The sequence below is a fragment of the Vombatus ursinus genome, unplaced genomic scaffold (assembly GCF_900497805.2).
Source record: "Vombatus ursinus unplaced genomic scaffold, bare-nosed wombat genome assembly UNPS02005459.1, whole genome shotgun sequence".
Taxonomy (NCBI): Eukaryota; Metazoa; Chordata; class Mammalia; order Diprotodontia; family Vombatidae; genus Vombatus; species Vombatus ursinus.
Window position 1 is genome coordinate 11,026,148 of NW_020945237.1, and position 23,991 is coordinate 11,050,138.

General features: G+C 34.8%; 1 protein-coding gene across 1 annotated transcript in view; it reads left to right on the forward strand.

Moving 5' to 3' along the window:
- Positions 1-23,991, forward strand: part of MALRD1 (MAM and LDL receptor class A domain containing 1) — an 832,608-nt gene that overhangs the window by 617,805 nt on the left and 190,812 nt on the right. The window contains 1 exon segment of the mRNA XM_027847861.1: positions 19,564-19,721. Coding sequence (XP_027703662.1) covers positions 19,564-19,721 — 158 coding nt within the window.

Below are 23,991 nucleotides of genomic sequence, written 5' to 3' on the forward strand. Positions count from 1 at the left end.
TTTCTTTCTTTCTTTCTTTCTTTCTTTCTTTCTTTCTTTCTTTCTTTTTCAGGCAATTGGGGTTAAGTGACTTGCCCAGGGCACACAGCTAGTAAGTGTCAAGTGTTTGGCCTGAGGCCAGATTTGAACTCAGGTCCTCCTGACTTCAGGTCTGGTGCTCTATCCACTGTGCCACCTAGCTGCCCCCATGTTATTGTTTTTCTACAGCAACTCAAGATTGTTTCTTTTTGGTGATTCACGAAATGATAAATATAGATATATTAATTTCTAGTATGTGAAAAAAAGAAATTTTTATTTCCATGGTGGATCATTGTGACATATTATTAATTCAGCTACAGAAGATTGATTCACCTAAAGGAGATACTACTTTTGTTACCATAGAACAAAATATAATTGTTGCTAAGATTAGGTCCCCGGGTGAAAAACCACAATTGGATGGTGAGAGAACGGAATATGATTCCTTGAAAAAAAATTGCAGCTGCTAAAAGCTCTAAAGAAAGTTGTCAGCCACTTTAGTCCAGGCATTCAGGGTAGTATTCTTAAACTGGCCCTTCCCATGGCTATTGAACTGAATGATCTGACAGGAAGAAAATTAAAATGGAGTCCTTTGTGGCAGAGCAGCACATCTTTAGGGAGACTAATTACCTAGGTGATTTTCCTTGTTCAACTGTATTTGTTCTTGAATGTTGTGAGTGCTTGGGAAAATTTCATACATTGGACTGTGCTGAAAGCTGCCTGTGGGCTTAGGCACAGACATCATAAATGTCTATTAACATGATTCTCCTATGTGGTTCTTCTGTAGCTACAGCTTGATAAATATTTCTGAAACTTGGTATGTTGGTGCCAATCAACTATTGCAAATGACCATAAAAATGGACTAAAATAATGAACAAAATATTTGGTCTAAGTATGAACTTAATAATATTTTAGAAAATTTCAAGATGCCCAGGATAGAACAATGATAACTCAGAAAGAAATAATGGTGTGGAAGGAAATAAGCTCTTTGTTAAAATTAATAAATTGTGAAAATTCATGATATGATTTGTGTTAGAAAAATTGTAGAAGTTATTAAAATAAAGAGATGAACTAGATAAAACATGGAAAATGGGGAACATCCATATTAAGTCAGCAACCTAATTAGCTTCACATATTTTGGCAGTTATTTTGAAAGTGTTTTATCTATACATCAGCCACTTCTTATGTCTAGAAAGGTTTCTATATTAATGAAATATATATCTATACATATAAATAGACTTGCTCAGTAGTATTTTTACTATTCAAATTCAAATTCTTCTAAATTATTGAAGTGATGCCATTTTACATATGCATAGTGCTTATTTCAAAATATTTTCACAAATAACATTTTTTGTAGAGATGAATCAGATTTAAGCATATCATCTTTGTAATTATCCCTTGTTTATAGGCTGGTTGATAACTAACTTATCTAGTAAAGATAGCTGTCCATGCCTATTCTTGATTATCTCTTTCAATGAAAACTATCCAACCTCCTCTATCAGTTCATATTATTTTTTCTTCTCAGTAATAATCCCGAAAGATAAACCCTGTCTTCACATGAAAGCCCTCCTGTCCCCACCCCAACTTTTGATGTTTCAAATTGCTCAGGATTTAGTTTTCAGTTTCATTCTTAAAATGCTACATGGAAGTTCCTAAGTCTTATGTCATCTTTATGGTCCCTTGATATGTGAACTTCTTTTTGACTGCCTGTTGTATTTTTTACTCAGTAGATTAATTTTATCTTAACTTTGTCCTCTAGTTCTAATAAATCTGAGCGGTTTTCCTTTATAATTTTTTTTAAAATAATGTTTCCAGGCTTCGTTTTAAAATCATGATTTTCAGGAAATCCAGTGATTCTTGAATTTTTTCTCCTTGACCTCCTTCAAGGTCAGTTGTTTTTGATATCAGATGACTTATATTCTCTTTTCTTTTCTTTCCTCTTTTATTTTTCCTTATTTTTCTCTTCTTTTCTTAATCTTTCGATTTCATTTTAGTATTTGTTGCTGCCTCAGATTTGATTTCTGTTTCATCTATTCTAGTTTTCAGGGAGTCTGTAACTTGGGTAAGGGTTTCCATTTCTCTTCTAAATTATTTATGCCTTTCCTAATTCCTTTCTCTACAACATTTGCATTTTTTAATCTATTGCTTCATTTCTTTTTAGTAGTTTGAAAAATTTTGTGCAATCCACTTTTTTCCTTTGAGTCACTGTTTACTCTTGTTATGGAGTTGCTTGCTCCATTGGGAGGATCTTCAGATTTGCAATAATTCTTGATACTGGTTGGACTTACCTCTAGACCTTTAGTTCCTGAATTCGTGTGTGTGTGTGTGTGTGTGTGTGTCTGTGTGTGTGTGTGTCTGTGTGTTTAGACAAGGTTAGGCTGTACTTCATTTTGTGCTTTCCTTTGAGTCCAGCTTCATCTCATCCTGGTCCACTGGGTTCCTGTACCGGCCTTAACCCCAAATCTTTGAGATTCATGTTGAACCTCAGAAACATTTTTAGTATATTGAAAGCTCAGTAAGAGTTAACATTGCTACAAGGTAGCCCCTAAAGCTAAAGTGATCTCAGTCTGATTTAAAAAGATACTCCAGTAGGACAAACATCATAAAGTCTTCCCTTGTGCAATATAGGCTTATATTTATCTGAAAGGTAACAAAGCTGTCTCTAAGAACTGATTGACCCAAAGGGAAAAGGTTTTGGCTTGCCTTCTTTTAATTCAGATTCTGGTAACCACTGGCCATATTCACATTTTTCCTGGTCCCCTAAGCTCATAAATAAACTACACCCATGAAACTGGGGCCCTTCAGAGTTACAGGATGTCCTAAGACTCCAAGCTGCCACAACCTGTCCTGCTGACCAGAAACATTTCCATGGGCTACATAATAGACAGGTTAAGTTTTCAGATTTCCTTGTTGAATATCCTTTCTATACTATGCCTAACTAATCTTCTTTTCTGACTGTTGGGTGACCTACATATGTCCTATTTTATTCCAACATGGAACATGAACTAATATGTTTCTGGCCTGAGTCAGACCTACCCCTGAATAAATGGCTAGTACACAGAATACCATGTATAAGAGCCTCCCTGTACTCTATCCTCATCAGGCCACATATCCAGTGTTAATTTCACTTTTAGGTCCCATTTCAGGAAAGACCTTGATAATCTAAAGAGTGTCAGGAGGAGGGCGCCCAGATCAATGAGAGGCCAGAAGACCCTGTGATGTTTATTTGAAGGAACTGGGGATGTTTAGCATTGAGAAATTAATTGAGGTGAAGAAGACCATCTTCAAATATTTGAAGTTTATTGACATTGAAGACAGGTTAGAATTTTTCTTCTTGTCTCATAACCAAGAGCAGTGAACATATAAGGAAATATCGCCATATAATCAATTATCCAAAAGTGGAATGGACCGTCTCAGCAAGTAATGGGTTCTGCCTCTTGAAACGTCTTCCACACAAGGCAGGATCGCTTCTTGGTAGGTATGTTGTTCAGGGTCCTTGAAATAAGACATGTCTTACTCTGGAGAATTGTCTTGCACATAACAAACGTTTAGTCAATATTTGTTGGATGAATGAAACAGTAAAACCTTCTGACCTGTTTAAACTGCAAGAAACCCAAATATAGTGCTTTGCTGATTCTTACAAATGAAATTCATCTGAAGTACGCATAAGCTAAATTAAGACTTAGAAAAGAGTTTGCACCTAAAGGGCAGACTCATAAACTATGTGATTCTTCATGTAGTGATTTTCTTCAATTCTAGTGGACGTATTTGATATATTTTTTACTTATGGCCCTCTTAAACACTCAGAAGAGGGAAACTTGATGCATCTAGGGAATCTGGCATGAACAATAGCTGATATGAAATATTTCTCTTCAAAAACCTTAATTAACCTTACATTTCAACCATGTATGTTCAGGCAAGCTGAGGCTGATTTTAGAATTCTGCCTCTGAAAACTGCATTTCATGGCACTCTAGGAAGGTTTGCATTGATTCCATTGGTGATGTTCCATTTTATTACAAAGTACTATGTAGTTTGGATATAACACAAGGCCAAGACAGATGTGTATACAATCATTACTTAAAATTTTTTTTTTATAAAAGGAAACATTGGATTTCCACAGAAGGATAAATATGTACTAGATATCAAAAGAATATGCAGTTTATTTTATGCCAGTCAGTTAAAAAGCATTTATGGGGCATCTGTTATATGCTAAGATGCTGGTGTATGGGTCTGAAATCAGGAAGGTCTGAGTTTAAGTATAGCTTTATAAATCTACTAGCTGTGTGACCCAGGACAAGTCACTTAACCTCTGATTTCCTCAATTTTATCACTTGCAAATGAGAATACTAGTAGTTTCTACCTTGAATAGTTGTTGTGAGAATCAAATGAAATAATATTTTAAATGAACTTAAGCACAATGTCTGGCATATATTAGGTATGCTATGAATGTGTATTCCCTTCTCTTGCTTAAGTACTGGGGATACAAAAAAGTGCAAAAGAGGGAATTCACAATCTCATAAATATGCACAAACAAGCTAGATGTATGAGAAATAGGAAATTAATAGAGAGAAGGCATTAGAGTTTAGATGGGTTGGAAAAAACTTTCTGTAGAAGGTGGAAGTTTAGCTGGGCCTTGAAGAAATCCAGGGAAGCCAGTAGGTGGAGATGAGTAGGGAGAAGGTTCTAGGCATGGGGAATGATGAGAAAAAATGCTCAGAGCTTAGAGATTGAGTGCCACTGTTGCTGGATCTGTTTATGCTAAGTACCAGGACTAGCTAAACCAATACTTTTCCCATCCTTTGATGACTTGGACCACCTCATGGATTATAGTAATTGAAATTCATATAGTACAGTAAAATTTGTAAAGTACTTTTCGCATTTTATGTCTTTTCAGACAAAACTCTGACTTTTGAATGTAACAATCTAGTGAAAATAAATGTCAAATATAAAAATGTGATCACCTTTGTCATCGTGTTTAATCAGAGACATGATTTATATAAAATGGGAAAGAAATATGTATATTAGTATCCAAATTTTAAAATAATTCTATAACTCATGAAACATGAAACTATATATGTATATATATTATATATATATAAAACCTTCAATCCTACTTAAACCCAGTTTCATTAGGGCTTTTTTCCCTAACAGTTGTTCAAAAAAGTCAAACTTTATTTCAATTCTCCAATTGAAAACATGTCGTATAAATTTCGTGAAGAAGCCCGTTCTTTTCTTCCTTCCCTCTGTATGCTTTCACACTGAAATAGTAAATATCTGCTAGCAGTTTGACAGTACAACAACATGTATAAATCACCCTCCTATAAATAAGTCACCAGTGCAGGTTTTCCAGCATCTCTTGTCAATCATTCTAAGACCCAGGGAGATTCTTCAGAGGTTTAAGGGCCTTTATCTGCGGCCAGAGTTTACCATGGCCTGACAACTTGTCCTATTCTTATATTTCTGTGTGATTGAAATGTCCTTGGTGCTAAGGAAATCGAGTCAACAAAATACCTAAAACATATTTTGAGTGGGCATGTCATAACTTGAGCCCCCTGGTTTTCATGGCACAGCAGTACACTGGGAAAGTCATGCTCCTGCATCAAATATAGTGCTCAAATGGAACATTCTGCTGTCCAAATGCTGTTATTGACAGCAAAGCCTCAATCAATGAGAAATGTTTCATAAGGGAATCATGCCTTTGCAAAGATAGACCAAACAGATATGAGACACCTTGTTCTAGCTTTATGGGGTTCTTCAAAAATCAAATAAAAGGCATTTAGTATCAGAAGGAGAGGTAGCTTGTCAGAATAGTCAATGGTGTGTGTTAGAGTCAAGAATCAATCCAGCAATCACTCATCACATATTAAGGGCCTACTGTGTGCCAGGCATTGTGCCAGGTACTAGTTATACAAAGACAGATATGAAACAGTCCCTACCCTCAAGGGGCTTATACTCTGGAAGTGGAAATATGTTAAGTACATACTAGATGTATAGATAGATACTGGAACTCTGATTTCACTGATATTGCAGACTCTCTGAAAAACCTTCATCAGCATAACCCAAATCAGCACCTGCTCTGCCATTTATGATCTGAGAGATTTATTTGCCTGGGGTGTTTAGTGGTAAAGTTTGTTGCCCAGGAACACATCTGTTTTAGAGGCAAATCTTGAACCTAGATCTTGATTATCCACTGCACAAAACTGTCTTTCACATTTAAAACAGAATATAAAAACTACCAAGCATCAGCATCTGAGAAGATCAGAGAAATTATCATGTAGGAGATGACTCGAGCTTTACTACGAGGGAAACTAAGGTTTTTACGGGGCAGGAAGGAGAAAGGAATGAATTCCAGGCACAGAGATATGATGGAGTTTTCATATGGAGGGATAACAAGTTTGACCAGGCCATAGCATGCTGGAAAAGAAGTGTAATGTGCAATAACTGTAGAAGACTGGTTGGAGCTAGTTTGTGAAGGGTCTTAAATGTCAAACAGAAGAGTCCGTCTTTTATCCTAGAGGGAAATATTGGAGTTTACTGAGTTGGAGAGTGCCTTGGTCAAACTTGTATCATTGCTTTGGCAGTTGTGTATAAGATGGAATGTAGATGAAATGCAATAGAGTGGAGGAAAACTACATGACATAATGTATTGAGTGCTGGACTAGAAGTCAGGAAAAAGTGAGTTTGAATCCTTTCTCAGCCGCCATGTAACCAGGTTAGTCACTTACTCTATCTTCATCAGTTTCATTATCTACTGAATGGAGAATAATAGCATCTACTGACTTGAGATGCTGTGATAAGAAAATGAAATAATACAAGATGTCTCAAAAGACAGTGCAGTTTCTACAGCATTTTGCAAGTCTTAAAGAACTTTATAGATGTTAGATGTTATTGGCCATATAAGGTGAAGAAGTGTGAAAAGGAAGAGAAGACTATGAACCTTGATGACTAGAAAAATGGTGGTCCCTTGATGGAAACAGTGGTTTAGAAGAGGGATGGGCTCCAGTTGGATGGAGTTTGATGAGTTATATTATGAACATATTGAGGCTGAGATGCCTTTGGGACATGCTGGTCAAAATGTCCAATGGGCAGTTCGTTATGTAGGAATAGAGCTTAGGAGAAAGATGAAGCTTGGCTCTACAGATCTTGAACCAAGTCTTGCCTCTAACCCATACTGGCTATTTGACAACATGCAAATTTCTTAACCTCCCCATGCCACAGGAAGCTCGAACGCTATAAATTTCAGAGAAGTTGCTCATCCACAAAAGTGGAAACAGTTTGAACACCAAGAATTCTCCATTGATGAAATGAGAGGACTAAATCAGGGGGAGAAAAATAGCAAATCCATTAAAAAAAATTCTATTTGGCATTGTGTCTCATCTCTGGTTTCCATTTTACTAGGTTTGAAGAATCATGCTTTTTTTTTATTTGAGCATTCTTATATTTTATAACCTCTTAATATTATAGCCACAAACAACCATTATCTTAGAAAACCAGGAAAAGGAATATGAATTAAAAAACACTAAGGTATTTTAATTGAAAGTCACTCTAAACCTCCCATTTCAGTTTGAGGTCCAGTGAAAACTGACAGAAGATTTAGGGTACAAGTAAGTAAAGAAGTTTAAGTCGGACTTTTGAAGCATTTAAGATTTTGAAAGAGTAGAACATTGCTGGGAATTTTGAAAATCACTAGGTGTTTATATGATGAGTGAGGATAGGAAAGGATCAAATTCCCTGCAGGAAAAGGTAGAGATTTAATTCAGATCACTTCAAGTGGGAAATCATTTTTTATGTGTTTACTCTAGTGCAAATGAACATGACCCTTCTTAAGGCAAGGAAGCAGGAAGAAAACAGCTGTCTGACTTTAAATAAAAAAAAATAGGTGGAACTACAATGTCCTACATATCTAAATGAATGTATATGTGTGTACTATATATATATATGTGTGTGTGTGTGTGTGTATATATATATACATATATACATATATATATATATATATAATACACACATATGACAGAGAGAAGCAGAGAGACAGTCAAATAGACACACTGAGATAGAGATTGACAGAGACAAAGGCCTTTCCTAACCTCTTGAGAATTCATGAAGGCAGTAAAAGTTGTGCTATGTCCTTGGTGCTATTACCGTGTCTCACACAGGCTTCAAGTTCACATATGATGTAAATAATCCATACAACTCATTCTTGTCTTTCTTCATATCTGTAAATTTTTACAAAGCTTCGAATATTTTTGGAATATGAGTAAGATTTTAGGTGGTTCAAGGGAAATTTCTTTCATACATTCACCATTAAACTCCCTTTGTTTGTTAAAGTGCTAGAAAGAACAGTCTCAGCTCTCTGCCTCTACTTTCTCATTAACTATTTATTCCTCAGCTCCTCAAGATCCTGCTTCCATCACACCAGTCTGCACAAAAATCTCTCTCCAGAGTCACTGATGTCATTTTTCACCAAATCTCAAAGTATATTTTTGTTTCCATTTTCCTTGACCTTCTTGAAGCATATAAATATTGTGGACTATCTCTTCCTTCATTAAATACTCTCTTCCTTTGGCTTCATTGTCACTTCATCAATCTGTCCCATGATTCTCCTCCTGCCTTTTGTGATTTGTCTATCTCTTCTATAGGCTCTTTATCCTCCTCCTAACAATTAAAAATACTTATTCCCCATTGTGCTGACCTTAGCCTTCTTTTTTATGTCCCTCAACTCATCCTTCACTTAGCATATCTACTGTTATGACTCTTAAATCTCTATTTCCAATCTTAACTTCTCCCTAGAGCTCCACTTGGGTATTTCCAACTGCCTGCTGAATACTTCTAACCTAACATCTCATTAACACCACAAACCTGCTATTACCTCAAATATTTCTATTTCTTTTGATGGCATTACCATTCTTTATTACCCTGACTTATCATCTTGCAATCATCTGTTAATCTTACTTCGTACACTCTATATCAAATTAGTTGGAAAGACTTGTCCTTTTTATTTCAGTAGAATCTGTCACATCCTCCTTTTCCTCTCTACTCCTGTTGTAAGAAGATGAGTTAAGGCCCTCATCTATGTAGTCTAACCTAGAATATGGTAGTAACCACCTGAGTGTTCTTTCTGTCATTAGTATATCTTATCTCTAATCTCGCCTCTAGTCTTTATCAAAACTAAACTTCTCAAACGCATGAGTAGAATCACATTCCTCTACTCAAAAACTCTAAATCACCTACTCAAAATTTATAAATCTTTTGATATAATATGTTAGGGCTCCATGATCTAGCTCTATCCTTATCTCAGATCTCTTTATATATTAATATTCTAACTACTAACTGGGCTACATTCCATCATCTATTCTCAGATTGCCCTCCATAATCTCATTTCTCCATTGATTTACCTCATTCTGGCCTCCAAGCCTACTGATCCACCCTCAACTGCCCCCACCTTCCATTGTCCATGTTTTCAAGTCCTTCCCTTGCTTCAAGGTTCAGCTCAACTTTTACTGACTTCATGAATTCTCAAGAGGTTAGGAAAGGCCTTTGTCTCTGTCAATCTCTATCTCAGCGTGTCTATTTGACTGTCTCTCTGCTTCTCTCTCTCTGTCATATGTGTGTATTATATATGTATATAATACATATATATATAGTACACACATATACATGCATTTAGATATGTAAATAAATCTATAGAAAAATGTAGTCTCTAGTTAAATACCACCAGGCAAAGTTTTGTTTATAAAAATAAATCTGGATATACAGATATGGATCTCTATATATTTATTTATCTCTTTAGGTATATACATTCTTTCATACATGTGTTTACATATACATATATACACACATATGTATATTATACGTATACATGTATATGATATACCCACACACGTGTAGGTGGGTATGGGTGTGGGTGTGGGTAAGAGAGATAGAGACAGAGAAATGCTCTGCTTGGTGGTATTTGTTTAATTGAAGACTGTAAGTCTGTGGACAGCAAAGTCTAAACCAGGGGTGGAGAACCTGCGGCCTCCGGACCACGTGTGGATTTGTTTTCTGAAGTTTGGATTCAGTCAAAGAGCCACACTTGAGGACCTCGAGGGCCGCATGCGGCCTCAAGGCTGCAGGTTCCCCACCCCTGGTAAATAGACCCCAGACACTTGATGCGGAAAACTCTGCCTTGAACTCCTTAAGATGCTGAGATGCTAATGCTTTGGAAGTTTAGCCAATGTCTAACTATATTTTTAAAACCAGGGACTGCAAAATAGCCCTGAAGTTACCCAGGAATAAAGAGAGGCTGCTTAATGACAAATCACCCTTGTGATTTTAAATATGTTGTAGCAGCTGAGGCTGTTAAGATGCATTCTCTGGTTTGAAAACTCCTGAACTTTATCCTGGAGGCTAGATTGATCTTGACCTTCCCCCAAGGTTTCTGCCAGATAAAAATAAGTAGCTCTCCACTGAAGCAAAAGAAAAGTTTATAAACACTTGGAAAATAGATCTAGTCTGAGCTTGCTAGGTAAAGAATGAGTCTGATTCTGAAAGCCTGGCTCAATGTAAGATCTCCTAACTATGTATTGCAGTGCATAGTATACTGGATAATTCATATATTACTATAAATAAATACTGTTAGCAACTTTTCAACTTTCCTCCTTTTCTTTTTGAAAGGAATGGCTGCACCACAGCCTTTACACCCCTCCACCCCTACAAACTCAAATTCTAACTATTGCTCATTTTCTTGAATTCAGAGTCCTGAAGTGTGCCAAGTTTCCAGCGACCACTTCTGAATTGTCAGGATTTATTTTGCAGTCATATTTTAAAGAACACAAAATTTCATGTTTATGTAAAGTTGAGCTCAAAAACAACTATTCAGGAAAATCTCAGCCAGCATCCTGATATTTGTGTTCAAGAGTATGGTTATATAAGCCCTAAATGGAATTATGTAAGTCACAAGAGGCCAGGTGGAATGTTCTTTGAAAACTTGCCCTGGAGTCCCCAAGCTAATAATTACATGATTGCCAGGTTTGATGTCTTGCCTGGCCTTTTTTTCTTGCACTGAAGCAAATTTATTCTAATTTAGAAAAAAGGTTGGATTGCTATGGGTGATGGAAACAAGTTTTTGACTTACCATATAATAGACCAGAACTGTAAAAATTTTCAAAAGATGTTTGATCACAACTGTGGAATAATGGTAGCTCATACCTTGAGAATTCCTTTAAGTGAAGTGTGGAGAACAAAATTAATTGAGTTTTAAAACATGTTGCTAGTGCTCCTTGGTGGTAGTTATTTGTACCCCTTCCCCAATAAAGTCTCCAATGTGTAATACCTAGTTTTACCCTCCAAGTGGCAAGGCTCTTCTCCAAGAGAAAGTGTTCTCTAAGTATTCATACCTCGAAACTATAGTTCCCAAGCTTCCCACCAATCTGTATTTTTAATGGCCTGTGATAGAGGAAATAATTACTTGAACATAAAGGTATTCAGTGGAATAGTATCTCCAGAAAAGTTGTAACTAGACAATTCCTCCATAGACTTAGGCATACTCTTCCACAAATTCATCAGTAGGAAGACATGTAGGGAATGTTTGTGGCTAGGGAATATATAGAGGGATTATGTCCCACATACAGGAAGGACAACTGACAAAAACACGTATTGAGAGGCATTTATGGAGGTAGCAGATGACTGAGATATGTTTACAGGAATATTTTATGGTTGGGAGTCTCCAGAGTCATGGATGCCTTCTAGTGATCTTATTGCATTACTTCTGCTTATCTCTACTAGATACTATTCTGCTATCTGAGGCTTGACCGAATGCTCCTCACTAGCCTCCAACTTCTAGTTGAGTTGAAATCCTTTGCTCAATTTCTTCTTCAAGGAAGATTTTACACTGACATTTTCTTTGCTCTCTTACCTTGAGGCTAATGATTTTTTTGGTTTTAGTTTTGTTTCATTGAGTCAAATCATTCAGAAAGGAAGAAGCTCTTCCCTGGGACAAGTAAAAAGATTTCTTTTTAGATAATCCTATCTTGTTCCCTTCCCATTCTTGGCTAGATTATGGGGTCTCAAATTTCCAGTGCAGGAGATTCCCAAACTCGGCTCCCAAGTCCCTCAGAATAAAAGAATTATTCTAGTGAGTTTATGAGGGCATAAATGCTAAGCCATCAAACACAATCTTTTCTTTCTAAAAACATATTTAATTAATATTTTATTTTTTCTTAACTACATGTAAAAACAATTTTTGACATTCATTTTTTTAAAAGGCGAGTTCCAAATTCTCTCCCTCCCACCTCAATTTGACACAAGTTACACATGTATAGTCATGCAAAACATATTTCATGTGAGTCATATTGTGAAAGAAAATACAGACCCAAAAAACAAGAAAAATAATATAAAAAAGTATGCTTCAAACTTTATTCAGACTCTATCAGTTCTTTCTCTGCAGATGGTTAGCAATTTTTTATCATAAATCCTTTGAAATTGTCTTAGATCATTGTATTGCTGAGAATACCTAAGTCTTTCAGAGTTGATCATCATACAATATTGCTATTACTGTGTACAATGTTCTCCTGGTTCTGCTTATTTCACTTTACATCAGTTAATTTAAGTCTTTCCAGGTTTCTCTGAAGACATCCTGCTTGTCATTTTTCATAGTATAATAGTATTCCATCACAATCATATACCACAACCTGTTCAGCCATTTCCTAACTGACAGGCATCCTCTCAGTTTCCAATTCTTTGCCACCATGAAAAGAGCTGCTATAAATATTTGTATACATATCAATTCTTCTTCTTTTTTGTTTTTTTTTTTATCTTTGGGATACAGGTGTGCTAGTGGTATTGCTGGGTGAACCAGTATGCATGGCTTTATAACCCTTTAGATATAGTTCCAATGCTCACCAAAATGGTTGAATAGTTCACCACTCCAACAGTGCATTAGTATCTCAATTTTCCCATATCCTCTTCAATACTTGTCATTTTTTCTTTTCTGTTATATTAACTTATCTGATAGGTGTGGGGTGGTAACTCAGAGTTGTTTTAATTTGCATTTCTTTGATCAATGGTGATTTAAAGCATTTTTTCATATGACTGTAGATAGCTTCTATTACTTCATCTGAAAACTGCCTGTTCATATCCTTTGACCATTTACCAACTGGGGAATGGCTCTTATTTTTATAAATTTGACTCAATTTGCTATATATTTGAGAAATGAGGCTTTTATCAGAGAAACTTGCTACAGTTCTCTTCACAATTATGATTACTATGTTTTCCTCTCCACCCTATTTTCTGAACCCTGTTTATTCTATTCTCTTCCTCCTTTCACCTTTTCATGCAGAAAAATGTTTTGCTTCTGACTACCACCTTGCCCAATCTGCGCTCCCTTCTATCAGGCCTCCTTGCTCTCCTACTTTCATATAGGGTAAGATAGATTTCTATTCCCAAAGGAGTGGGTACAGTATTCTCTCATTGAGCCAACTCTGATGAGAGTAAAGTTCAAATGCTCCCCTCTTCCTTCCCTGGCCTTCCCCTCCACTGTAAAATCTCTACTGTGCCTCTTTTATGTGAGATAATTTACTCCATTCTATCTCTTTCAACATCTTTGTATATTCAGTACCTTCACTACTCCATTCTCATCCTTTTATTTTGTTTTTGTTAGCTATCATCTCATCACATCCAACTCATATCAATATGTTACATCTATGTATGCACTTTCTAAGTGCCCCCAAAATGAGAAAATTCTTAGAACTTACAGGTATCATCTTCCCATACAGGAATACAAACAGTTTAACCTTATTGAATCTCTTATGATTTCTCTATCCTGTTTACCTCATAATCTTTTCTTTGGACAGAACTTCTTGGTCCCTGGAATTAAAGTCTTTATACCACTCTAGTTCATGGTGAATATTCCACATACATCCCAATTTTAATCTCTGAAGGCTGCATGATAAAGCAGGTAATGGTTATTTATACAATAGCTACCAAGTAACCCTGCAATTTGAGAACCTTCATTTTTCAAACACTAAGCTTCTTCAATTCTCCCATGCAGTTAAGTACAATAAGGAAAAGGCACAAAGGAAAACCTAAGCCTAATGGGACATGGTCATTGTCTTTTTGATAAATTTATACAAATTGCCAGCCCTTTCATATAGGTATGGGGCAAGTCAAAGCTTGAAAGGTATATTGGAACAACCTCTTACACTTTTAACAAAGAATTGTAGTTAAGCAAAAATGAACCATCTCATTAATCATGTTTCCAATCTATACCTTTCTAAATCTATATTCTACCTGTACCTGGAGGTTGGAGGGATAGTTTATAATTAGTCCACTGAATTAAAGATTGATCTGAATTCTGATGTTTTTATTATTATTTCTTTTAGTAATTGTGTCCATAGCATTGCTTATGTGACTTAGCAACAGTTCATATAAATCTTCCCAAGTTTCTCTAAGTGCCTCATATTATTTTTCATAATGCAATAATATTATATTACATCCACATACCATGTTCTGTTCATCAATTCTAGTCAACAAGTATTAATTAAACATTTCCTACATGTGAGCCATTGCACTAAACATTTACTATAGTCTAGACATTGCATTTAATCCTTGTACGTTCAGTACCTTGAACATAATAGGCATCTTTAAAATGATTTCAATTGAATTGTGTCAATAACAAAGTAAAAAAAAATCACTTCCTTATTGATTCTCTGCTTCCTACCTCCCTGAATCCCTTTACATCCCTGCCTTTCCTCCTCCATCTCAACCAAAAGATCCAACATCAGTAGCATGCCTTAGCTATAAAAGAATATATGCAAGACAGATCATCATTATCATTTCTTTTCCTTTTTGTTTTTGTACATTTTGATTTTCTTTTTTAAATTGGTAAGTACAGATACAGCACTGTCCCATTGTGCACATCTTGCTTCCACGTTTTCATGTCAAATATTTCTTCCATGCTCTCAGAGACTGAATTCTTGAATCTCCAGCTCCAGATGTAGGTATATGGTATGGTTGGAGATACAAGTAAAGAGGGTAAAAACAGTCCTTGCCCTCATGGAGCTCACATGCCTACTGGGGAGGAAAAATGTAAATAAGCAGATATATACAAGATATATTTAGAGTAGATGGGAGGTAATCTGAAAGGACAAAGTTCTAGCAGATGTAAGGATTTGGAAAGGACTCCTAAAGAATGTGGGGTATTAGGTAAGTCTTGAATGAAACCAGGGAACCCATGTGGCAGGGTGTAAGGAGTAGAGCATTCTTCAATCAATGAGTGCCCACTTTGTTTCCAAATTTTTAATACCACAAGAAAATGTTGTTATGAATAATTTGATGTATATAGGGTTATTTTTGCCTTTGACTTCAAATGCTCAGCAGTGATATCATGAGATAAAATGATTTGAACAATTATCCAGCATAATTGCAAATTGTTTTCCAGAAGTAGTGGACCAATTCACAGCTCCACTAGTAGTGTATTAGTGTGCTTGTCTTTGTACACCTACCCTGGCTTGAATTGTGTCAATTTCTATTTTCTTTGTCAGTTTTTTGGGTATATTTAATTTATTTTTCTTATTGTTAGTAATTTGGAGGATTTTCACATGGTTATGAATAGTTTTCATTTCTTTTTAAAAAAATGATTTTTGTTTATAAATTACCCATTATGAAATGCCTCTTTTTCTTATTATATATTTTTGTGAATTCTCTATATATTTTGGATACCAAATTATCATCAGTTATATTTATTATTTTTCCACTCAACAATTTTTCTTCTATATTCCTTAATTTCTCCTGCAAATATATTTTTAAAAATTTTATGTATTTGTTTTATTATTATTTTTAATGATCTTTGTTATTCATATGTATCTTTCACAAAAAATAGATATATTAAAGATTTCTCTTTCCAATCTCTTCAAATTATTTGACATTTTGCATTAAAAATGCTTATTTACTTGAAGCTTATTTTGGTATATGGTATAAATTGCTGGTCTAAATTAAATTTCTGCCAGATTGTCTTCAAATGGATTGAATTTTCACTTCTACCTATATAACCATGTTTTCTTCTAAATAAGCTTTTTAATTTAATTTCCCCTACATATTACTGCACATGTCTAATTTCATTGTTGATATAGTTGGAGTGGAAATTTAAGAGCTCAACTTCTATTTGTGGTAACATAAGGGGTAGACTGAAGTATGAGGGAAATCTAGGAAAAGAGTGGATGTTAACAATATACTCAAAATGCTGTATTTCAAAAATCATGAGAGTTTATAATTGATTGTAATATTTAGAGTAGAGACTTTAAAAAAATATATTGCCCTTGTAGTTGATTCACTATGTGAGATAAATCATTACCAACTTTCCTTTCGCTTTCCTTTTTTGCATATATATACATATATAATATATATTATATATATAATATACATATTATATATGTATATATATATATATATTCGTCTGTACAGATACACCATTATTCTCTACCTTGTAGCTCTTGTTTCCATGTTTTCAGGTCGCATGCTCCTCCTTTGCTCCCCAGAGCCTGATATCTTCTTGGATTTTCAGCCTCAGATCTAGGGCTTGCACCTTTTTAGCTTCAGTCTGATTGATTTTCCTTTTCTAAACAGAAGCCCTAACATGCATTCCTCCTGGCCTTACTCTTCTTCCAGAGTAGACTGGTAAAGTGAATAACATTTCTGGAAACATTTGAATTATATAAAGTAATCATTTTCCAGCACTTTGGAAAACCTATTTACATGCAAACACTTAAAATGCTAATTAAAATTCATTTTAAAATCTGTTCATCAAAGTAAGTTTCCTAAGAGCTTAGTTTATTATAATCCATTAATGGTGACATTTTTCGTATATATTCATTATTTTCATATATTATATACATCTATACATATATGTATGTACATAATTCACATATGTCTACAAAATCTACCTTAGTTTCCTCAAAGTGTGTGCATTTATGTATATATGTATGTATATATGTATATACACATACACACATATACAGTCTGCTTTAATTAGTTTTTTTAAAGTTATATATGTATATCTCTCTATATAAAACTAATTTTGTTTATATATAATTATATGTAAACTAGCTATATTTAGTGAAAAGTTTATATAAATGTATATGTGAGTATATATACATACATATATGTACATATATACATTCATTCATATATATTATATATATATATATACATACATACACATATATTTTAAAAACCCTAATTAATATAGACATTCTGCTCAAAAGGCTACTTTGGTTATAGCACACAGAGACTTGAACTTGGAATCAGAAGACATAGGTTCAAATCTTATCGATGATAATAGGTACTTGTATGCCCCTGCCCAACTTTGACCTCTCTAGTTTTTCTCTCTCCTATAAAATAAGAGGGTTTGACTAAATTCATTCTCTAAGGTCTTCTTCATCTCTAAATATATGAGCTTATAACTAAATCTGAATAAGCAAAATTGAATTGAATATATATCTTTTTAATAGGTAAAACATGATCTTCGAATATAACTTTCTTCTTAAAAGCAAAACTCTGTAGAGTTGATTAAACTTTGTTGAAAAATTGCTTCAATGAACATCGTCATTCTTTCCCCTTCATTTCCAACATTTGCCTCTTACAGCTGGGTTCTGCTACATAAAATAGTAGAAAATAGATGTAAGTCTTTAGTAGAATTATGGTATTTTACTTAGATTGAATAACAATATCTTATAGTATATTTTTAAAAATTTAACATTCATTTAAGGGCTCTGTAGCATAAAATATTTTTATGAAAACATGCTTACATTAATTTAGAAAATCTTTCCGTTACTTTACATGACATCATTACATATACAACTAGTGAATTCTATACTCTTTAGTGAAAAGCTATGATTTTCATTAGATATATTTAATAAAAAAATTTTCATTAGACATGTTTAAATAAAAGTCATATTCTAATAATATAGCATTTAGAATTATACCATTTTCTTTCTGGACAGAGACAGATAGGTGATCACAAAATGCACTCCATATAATTAAATCAAATTTGAAAGATAGGTACAAATATTGGAGTAACAAGTAAGGAAAAAAAACAAACAACCATACATATATAATCATTTATGAAGAATGACCATGGTGCACACAAGCTACACATTTCCCATGAAAGAATGTCATCTGCATGCCTTTACTTTAATGATATCTAGAAATAATAAGTTAAAATCCATTTTTCTGTAATTATGACATAGCTACAGGGAGAACAGTAACTTTTTTGTTTGAATGACAGTAGCAAACATTATTAAAAGTCCTGCTTCCCTGCTATCAATGAATATTATGGTAGAAGCAATATCTTGCCATGTAGACAGGGACAGGCTTTGTTGTTGTTATTTGTTTGTCTTGTTTTGCTTTGGTTTTTTTTTCCCTAAAAGATGGGGAGATTGTCACTGAGACTTTATTGGTCCAGAAGACTAGGACTAGAGAAGTTGATGCAGCTTTCCAATCATGTAAATAACAAAAACATCCCTCCTTACAACCTGGAGTAGTTAGATACTCTCAAACTTCATAGATGTCCCATTACTGTGGGAATCAACATATTCTTTTGACCAGATGAATTTTTTAATGGAAATGTGGAAAATAAGCCAGTGCTGTAACCTTGCTGATCTATCCTTTCTATGGAACCATTGAGAAAACATTTTTTTTGTTAAAGGTTAGAATGTCTACACGTTATCTTATTTGTTTCCAGACCTAAGATTGACCATAGAGACCACCTAAATCAGGCCTGCCACAAAATAAAAATTTTAAATAATTAGCATAGGGTGGAAGTTTTTCTGTAACTGGTTAGTCCCAGGAAAGTCATTTCATTCCTCAGAAGTCACTTTTATGACCTGAGTTGAAGGATATCAAAAATGACATCAATAGAATGAGTGTAACTGTGTATAAATACAGGCATCTTTCATTTATTAATGCTAGAAGGACCAGGCAAAACAATGAATTCAAAAATGTGCTTGGTCTCTCAAGATATTCTTAGATTTTGTTTTTTTTTTCCTAGTTTAATGTATCTGAATAAGTACAAAAAAAGTCACAGGAGTAATTAAAGCAAATAGTCTGATGCCACTTAAAATTAAACTTCACTCTCCAGGTAATTTTGCTAATTATTATACTTGTTAGTTTTAAATTTGTCACAGGGATTAAAAATGTCAGCCACTTGGTCAATAACATCTATTCAGTGCCTACCCTGATCAGATCGGTACGAGGTGATTTTTTTTTCCTGGAAATTATCATGTAGGAGTTGCCAGATTGGGAAACTTGAATAGATAAGTGAGCTTCTGTAGACAAGATAAATATTTGGCAACAGCATACTTGATGCAAGTGCCCCAAGAGAGCATGGTGAATCTCGTGGTGAGACTACCTCTTGCTCATTAAAATGAAGTACCAAATTTCAGGTTTTATCTCATACAAGAATAGAAGAAGGATTTCTTGAATATTTGTCAATGGTATGTGGTATAAAGAGAATCTGTGTTATTATTTAAAAAATATCACTGCACTGAAAAAACACTTTATTTATATGTTTCAAGGCAATGGACAGTATTTTCTCTATGTCAACTCATCTGGCCCCAGAGAAGGATATACAGCGAGAATTACTACCACCCACTTCTTTCCAGCAAGCCTTGGAATGTGTACAGTTCGGTTTTGGTTCTACATCAGTGGTCCCAGTGATATGGGAATCTTAAAGGTAACAAAAGGGAAAGAACTTTTTGCAGCCATTATCAAAGTATTGAGGTTATTACCATCTACAGATTAAGCTGTTTAAACAATCATTTAATTGTCACATTTTCTTAATAATCAGAGGGTCAGCTCTTTGATTTAATGTTTTTGTTGTTGTTTTTCTGAGTAGGATATCTACTAATCATAATTCTTGTCATTCCTAATAATTATTGAAATATTAGCTATTTTTATCTTTAGGCTTAAATCCCATTATAGGTCCAGGGTTTAAAAGATTGTACATGGTTAATATTTAAGGGAGAATATTCAGATTCCATATTTTCCTCCTAGAAAAAATTGACAAAGAATATTTTTATTTTGATAATTTTATAAATGTGAATACTCCCTTCACCAACATATATTGCAACCTCTCCATACTTATGAAACCTTTATTGGTCAACATTTTTATAGTATTTTAAGGTTCACAAAGCACTTCACATATATTCATATGGGATATCATTTGAACCTCATGACAACCTTTACGGAGATTGGCGTTATAATGAACCCCATTTTACAGATAAAGAAACAAAGGCTAACAAAGGTTATGTGAATTGCCCAGGGTGATAGAGCTCATAAATATCTGAAGCATGGTGGTGGCAGTGATGGAAAGTGCTAAAAATGACAGCTTTTAGATTAGCTTTTATTAGTGCAGTACTTCTTTTCATTTACTTGGCCAATATTTTCTTTGTTGTCACAAGGACACAAGACACACAATTACATCCACACTGTTAGAGGTAAGTGGGTTTTCTTTCCTGGCATGCACAAAGGACTCAAATTTAAGCAACAAAGGTAATAAGGGACACATCTAAGAAATATGTAGGCCTGAGAGACATTTGACCATGCCCATGAGAGCCTTTTTCTGCTCTTGTGAAGTCACCATCAAGTTTACTTCTGTATGTGGCATCACTGGTGGACAACTTATTCCCTTACTTAGGCAGGCTGCCTCCTTTCAGAACATGTTTTTGCTGAGTAACCCAGTCACTGCTGGGCTAGATGAAGCAGATCTCTCCATTGCTGAATTAATTCCTCAATGGACCCAGCTGCAGTTGTTACTAGGTCTTGTGAACTCTGCTATTCACTCTGGGTGCCAGGGGTAGGAGGACCTTTGTGGGCTCTTTTAACCATTTGTAGTTCAATTAGGTGGTAACTTAGTCAATTCCATTTCTGGATACCTGTTAACCTCAAGTTAAAAGAAGACTAAACGCAAAAGAAACAGATTTGGCGTGTGTTCATCGTTACATGTCAGCTGGGTGGTAAATAGGGGTGCCTACAACCCTCTTCAGCTTGGCAGCCCACAATTTTCACCTTACTGGCCACCAGGAAGGGAAAGAGCAAAAATAGCGGAGGGAGAGAGTGAGTCATTGCATAATAGTAATGGTAATGATTTTGTTTGCATGCTCAGTTCCAGCTCAGTGCCTTCTGAGTCATTGGCTCCCCTAAGATCAGAAGATTCCTTGTCACCACACAACATAAGGCTCCTAGTCACTCATGGCCAGAAACAGGCTCACCAAGTTTTCTTAGATTAGAACCAGGCAAGGAATATCTATGTATGGTTTGTATAACCAACCAGGAGGGGCAAATCTGAGCATTCTCAAAGGATTTGGCCCTTGGTGGTCAGTCCCCAATTTTATTACTTTAATTTCTACTGGAGGAGCTAAACTGTATCACTATTGTCACTATCACTTTAAACAAAAAACAACAACAAAAAAAAACAAAAACAAAATAGGAAATTCCTACTAAATGGTAACATATTTGGCAGATTCTTGGTGGAGTTGGCCTTAGAGAAAAAATAAGGAATAATCACAAGAGACATTTAAAAGTTCTTAAAGCACTTTACATACATTAAGTCATGTTAGCTTTACTATAATCTTGTTAGGTGAGTACCAAAGAAGGTAAAAAAAAAAGTTTTATATCACCATTTTAAAAATGGAAAAACTGAGGCCCAGAGATACTGGGAAATTTGTTTATGGTCAAGTCTAGCAATTATCAGATGGAGAAAACAAAAACATTATTTGCTGATTCTAAATTCAATACTATGTTCACTATGTCATATTTTCTGCCTCCTGGCTTTATGGGCACTTAGTAATTTCAGGTGGCCATGTTCATGATAAGCATAAGCAAAAACAACTATCATATAAGATAATTTCACTTTTTATGTCAATATCTGTGAAATAGGATGAAGAGATATCAAAATTCTTTGAAGAACTTGATGATCTCCTCAGAATCAAGTCAACATATATTTTATTCCTTGATGATTTAATTGCAAAGATGTATACAAGGAAAGACAATAAAAATAAGCTCTAGAATTAAGAAAGAAAAGAGATCAAAGGCTTATAAGCCTCAAAGAAACTTAACATAAATTCTTTCTTCTAAAAGGCTGCCAAAAGACAATGGGGTGACATTTTTTAATGGAATTGGCCTTATCTTTTTGAACAGGATAACTCTGGTTCCCAACACAGAATCATTTCAGAATCAGCTGTTTCTCTACTATCAGATCATCAGGTAGCTGGAACAAAAGTCAAAATCAATGACAAATTAGAAGAAATGACAACAATAAGAAGATATCGTATGCAATTAATTCAAAAAATTTAAAAAGCTCCAACCTTATCTATTAAAACAGTCCTTTGAATCTAAAAGAAATGCAAAATGGATGAAGGTAAACACATTGACTTTGATTCTTGCCATTTCTTACAGCACTTCAACTAAAATAAAGTAGATGTTATGATGAAGAAACCAAAAGAGTTAGGCAACATCTCATCCAGGAGATAGTTTATCTGCTTTTCAAGTGGAAAATTAAAACAGTCAAAAGTAATCTTGAATGAATTTGTTCAATTATCCTCTGGTTATCAAAACAAGACCATTTGACAAAAGTGTTTGTCATTAAACTGGAGGCTGTTGAATGCAGAATAGAAGGGGAAGAGAAATTTCCCAGAGATGGTAAAGTCTTGTGGATGTTCCTAACTAATAACTTTGTCTAATTGCCTAAAACCTCATCATACTCTAGCTGCTGTTGTTGATATAAATCAGCATCTCATCTGTAACTTACAGCTCTAGAGAGTTGTTTGGGGAACTGAGAGATTAAGTGACTTGCCCAAAGCTACACATTAAGAACCCAGATCTTCTTAAATCCAGTTCCTATAGCCATTTTGCTACATTCATTCTTAAGATACAACCACTAAAAAGAGTTTACAACAACTAACTTTTATGTAGTGCTTCACAGAGAGCACAGTGCTTTAACTCTATTACCAGGAAAAACAAATGGATAAAAAATGACTATCTTGCAGATTATCATATGAAAATTAATCCATCAGTCCATATATCTTAGTCAGTTACTGTATATGGGCAATGAGCTGGCCCAGAACTGAATAGGAAGAGCAGAAAGGACCAGATTGCATCAATGAACTGCATTTGGCGCCATTGGAATGAGATTTTGAATCCAATGAAATATTGAAATGGAATTAATAAGTACTGACCACCGAACACTTCCCTGGGATGGTATTTCTATTGTTGTTGTGTGGAATATACTATACAACTGTTCTTGAAAAAGGGCACTACTCAATGGTGAGTTATTACTTATATGTTCAAGTTTTACTGACCAATGAAATATCAATAGTCCTTTTCATCCTGAGGACAAGTGAATATAATCCTTTGATTAATGACTAAAACCTCTGAAATCCAAAGCATCCCTCAATGGTTGCAAAAATATCTACTAACATAGAAAAAAGCCAATTTTATTAGCTGGCAAAGTAAGTCTTGCTAGCTATTTCCCAGTTATGGCATACTGCTTAAGACTGTATCTTTTCATATATTGGGGTACAAAAAAAGATACTAGCCCTAAAATTCTGAGTTATACTTTAAGAAAGCTGATCCTTAGCATATGCTGACTGTGCAAACAGTTAGCAGCTGAGAGTAATGGTGAGCATTGGTAAAGCAATGGGCCTGGAGACAGGAAGACTTGAGTTCGAATTGGGGCTCAGATATTTACTAGCTATGTGACCCTGAGTAAGTCATTTAAACTCTGTTCACCTTCATCCATTGGAAAAGGAAATGGCCAACCACTCCATTATCTTTGCCAAGAAAATCCCATGAACAGTAAGGCCCATGAGGTCACAAAGAGTTAGATATAACTGAATGATTAAACAACAGCAAGAGTAATGGCCCTTAGAAATTTTCAGTGATACTGAATGACTTTGGGGACATAAAACAAGCATGCTCATAAAGCCATACAAATGCCATGTAAA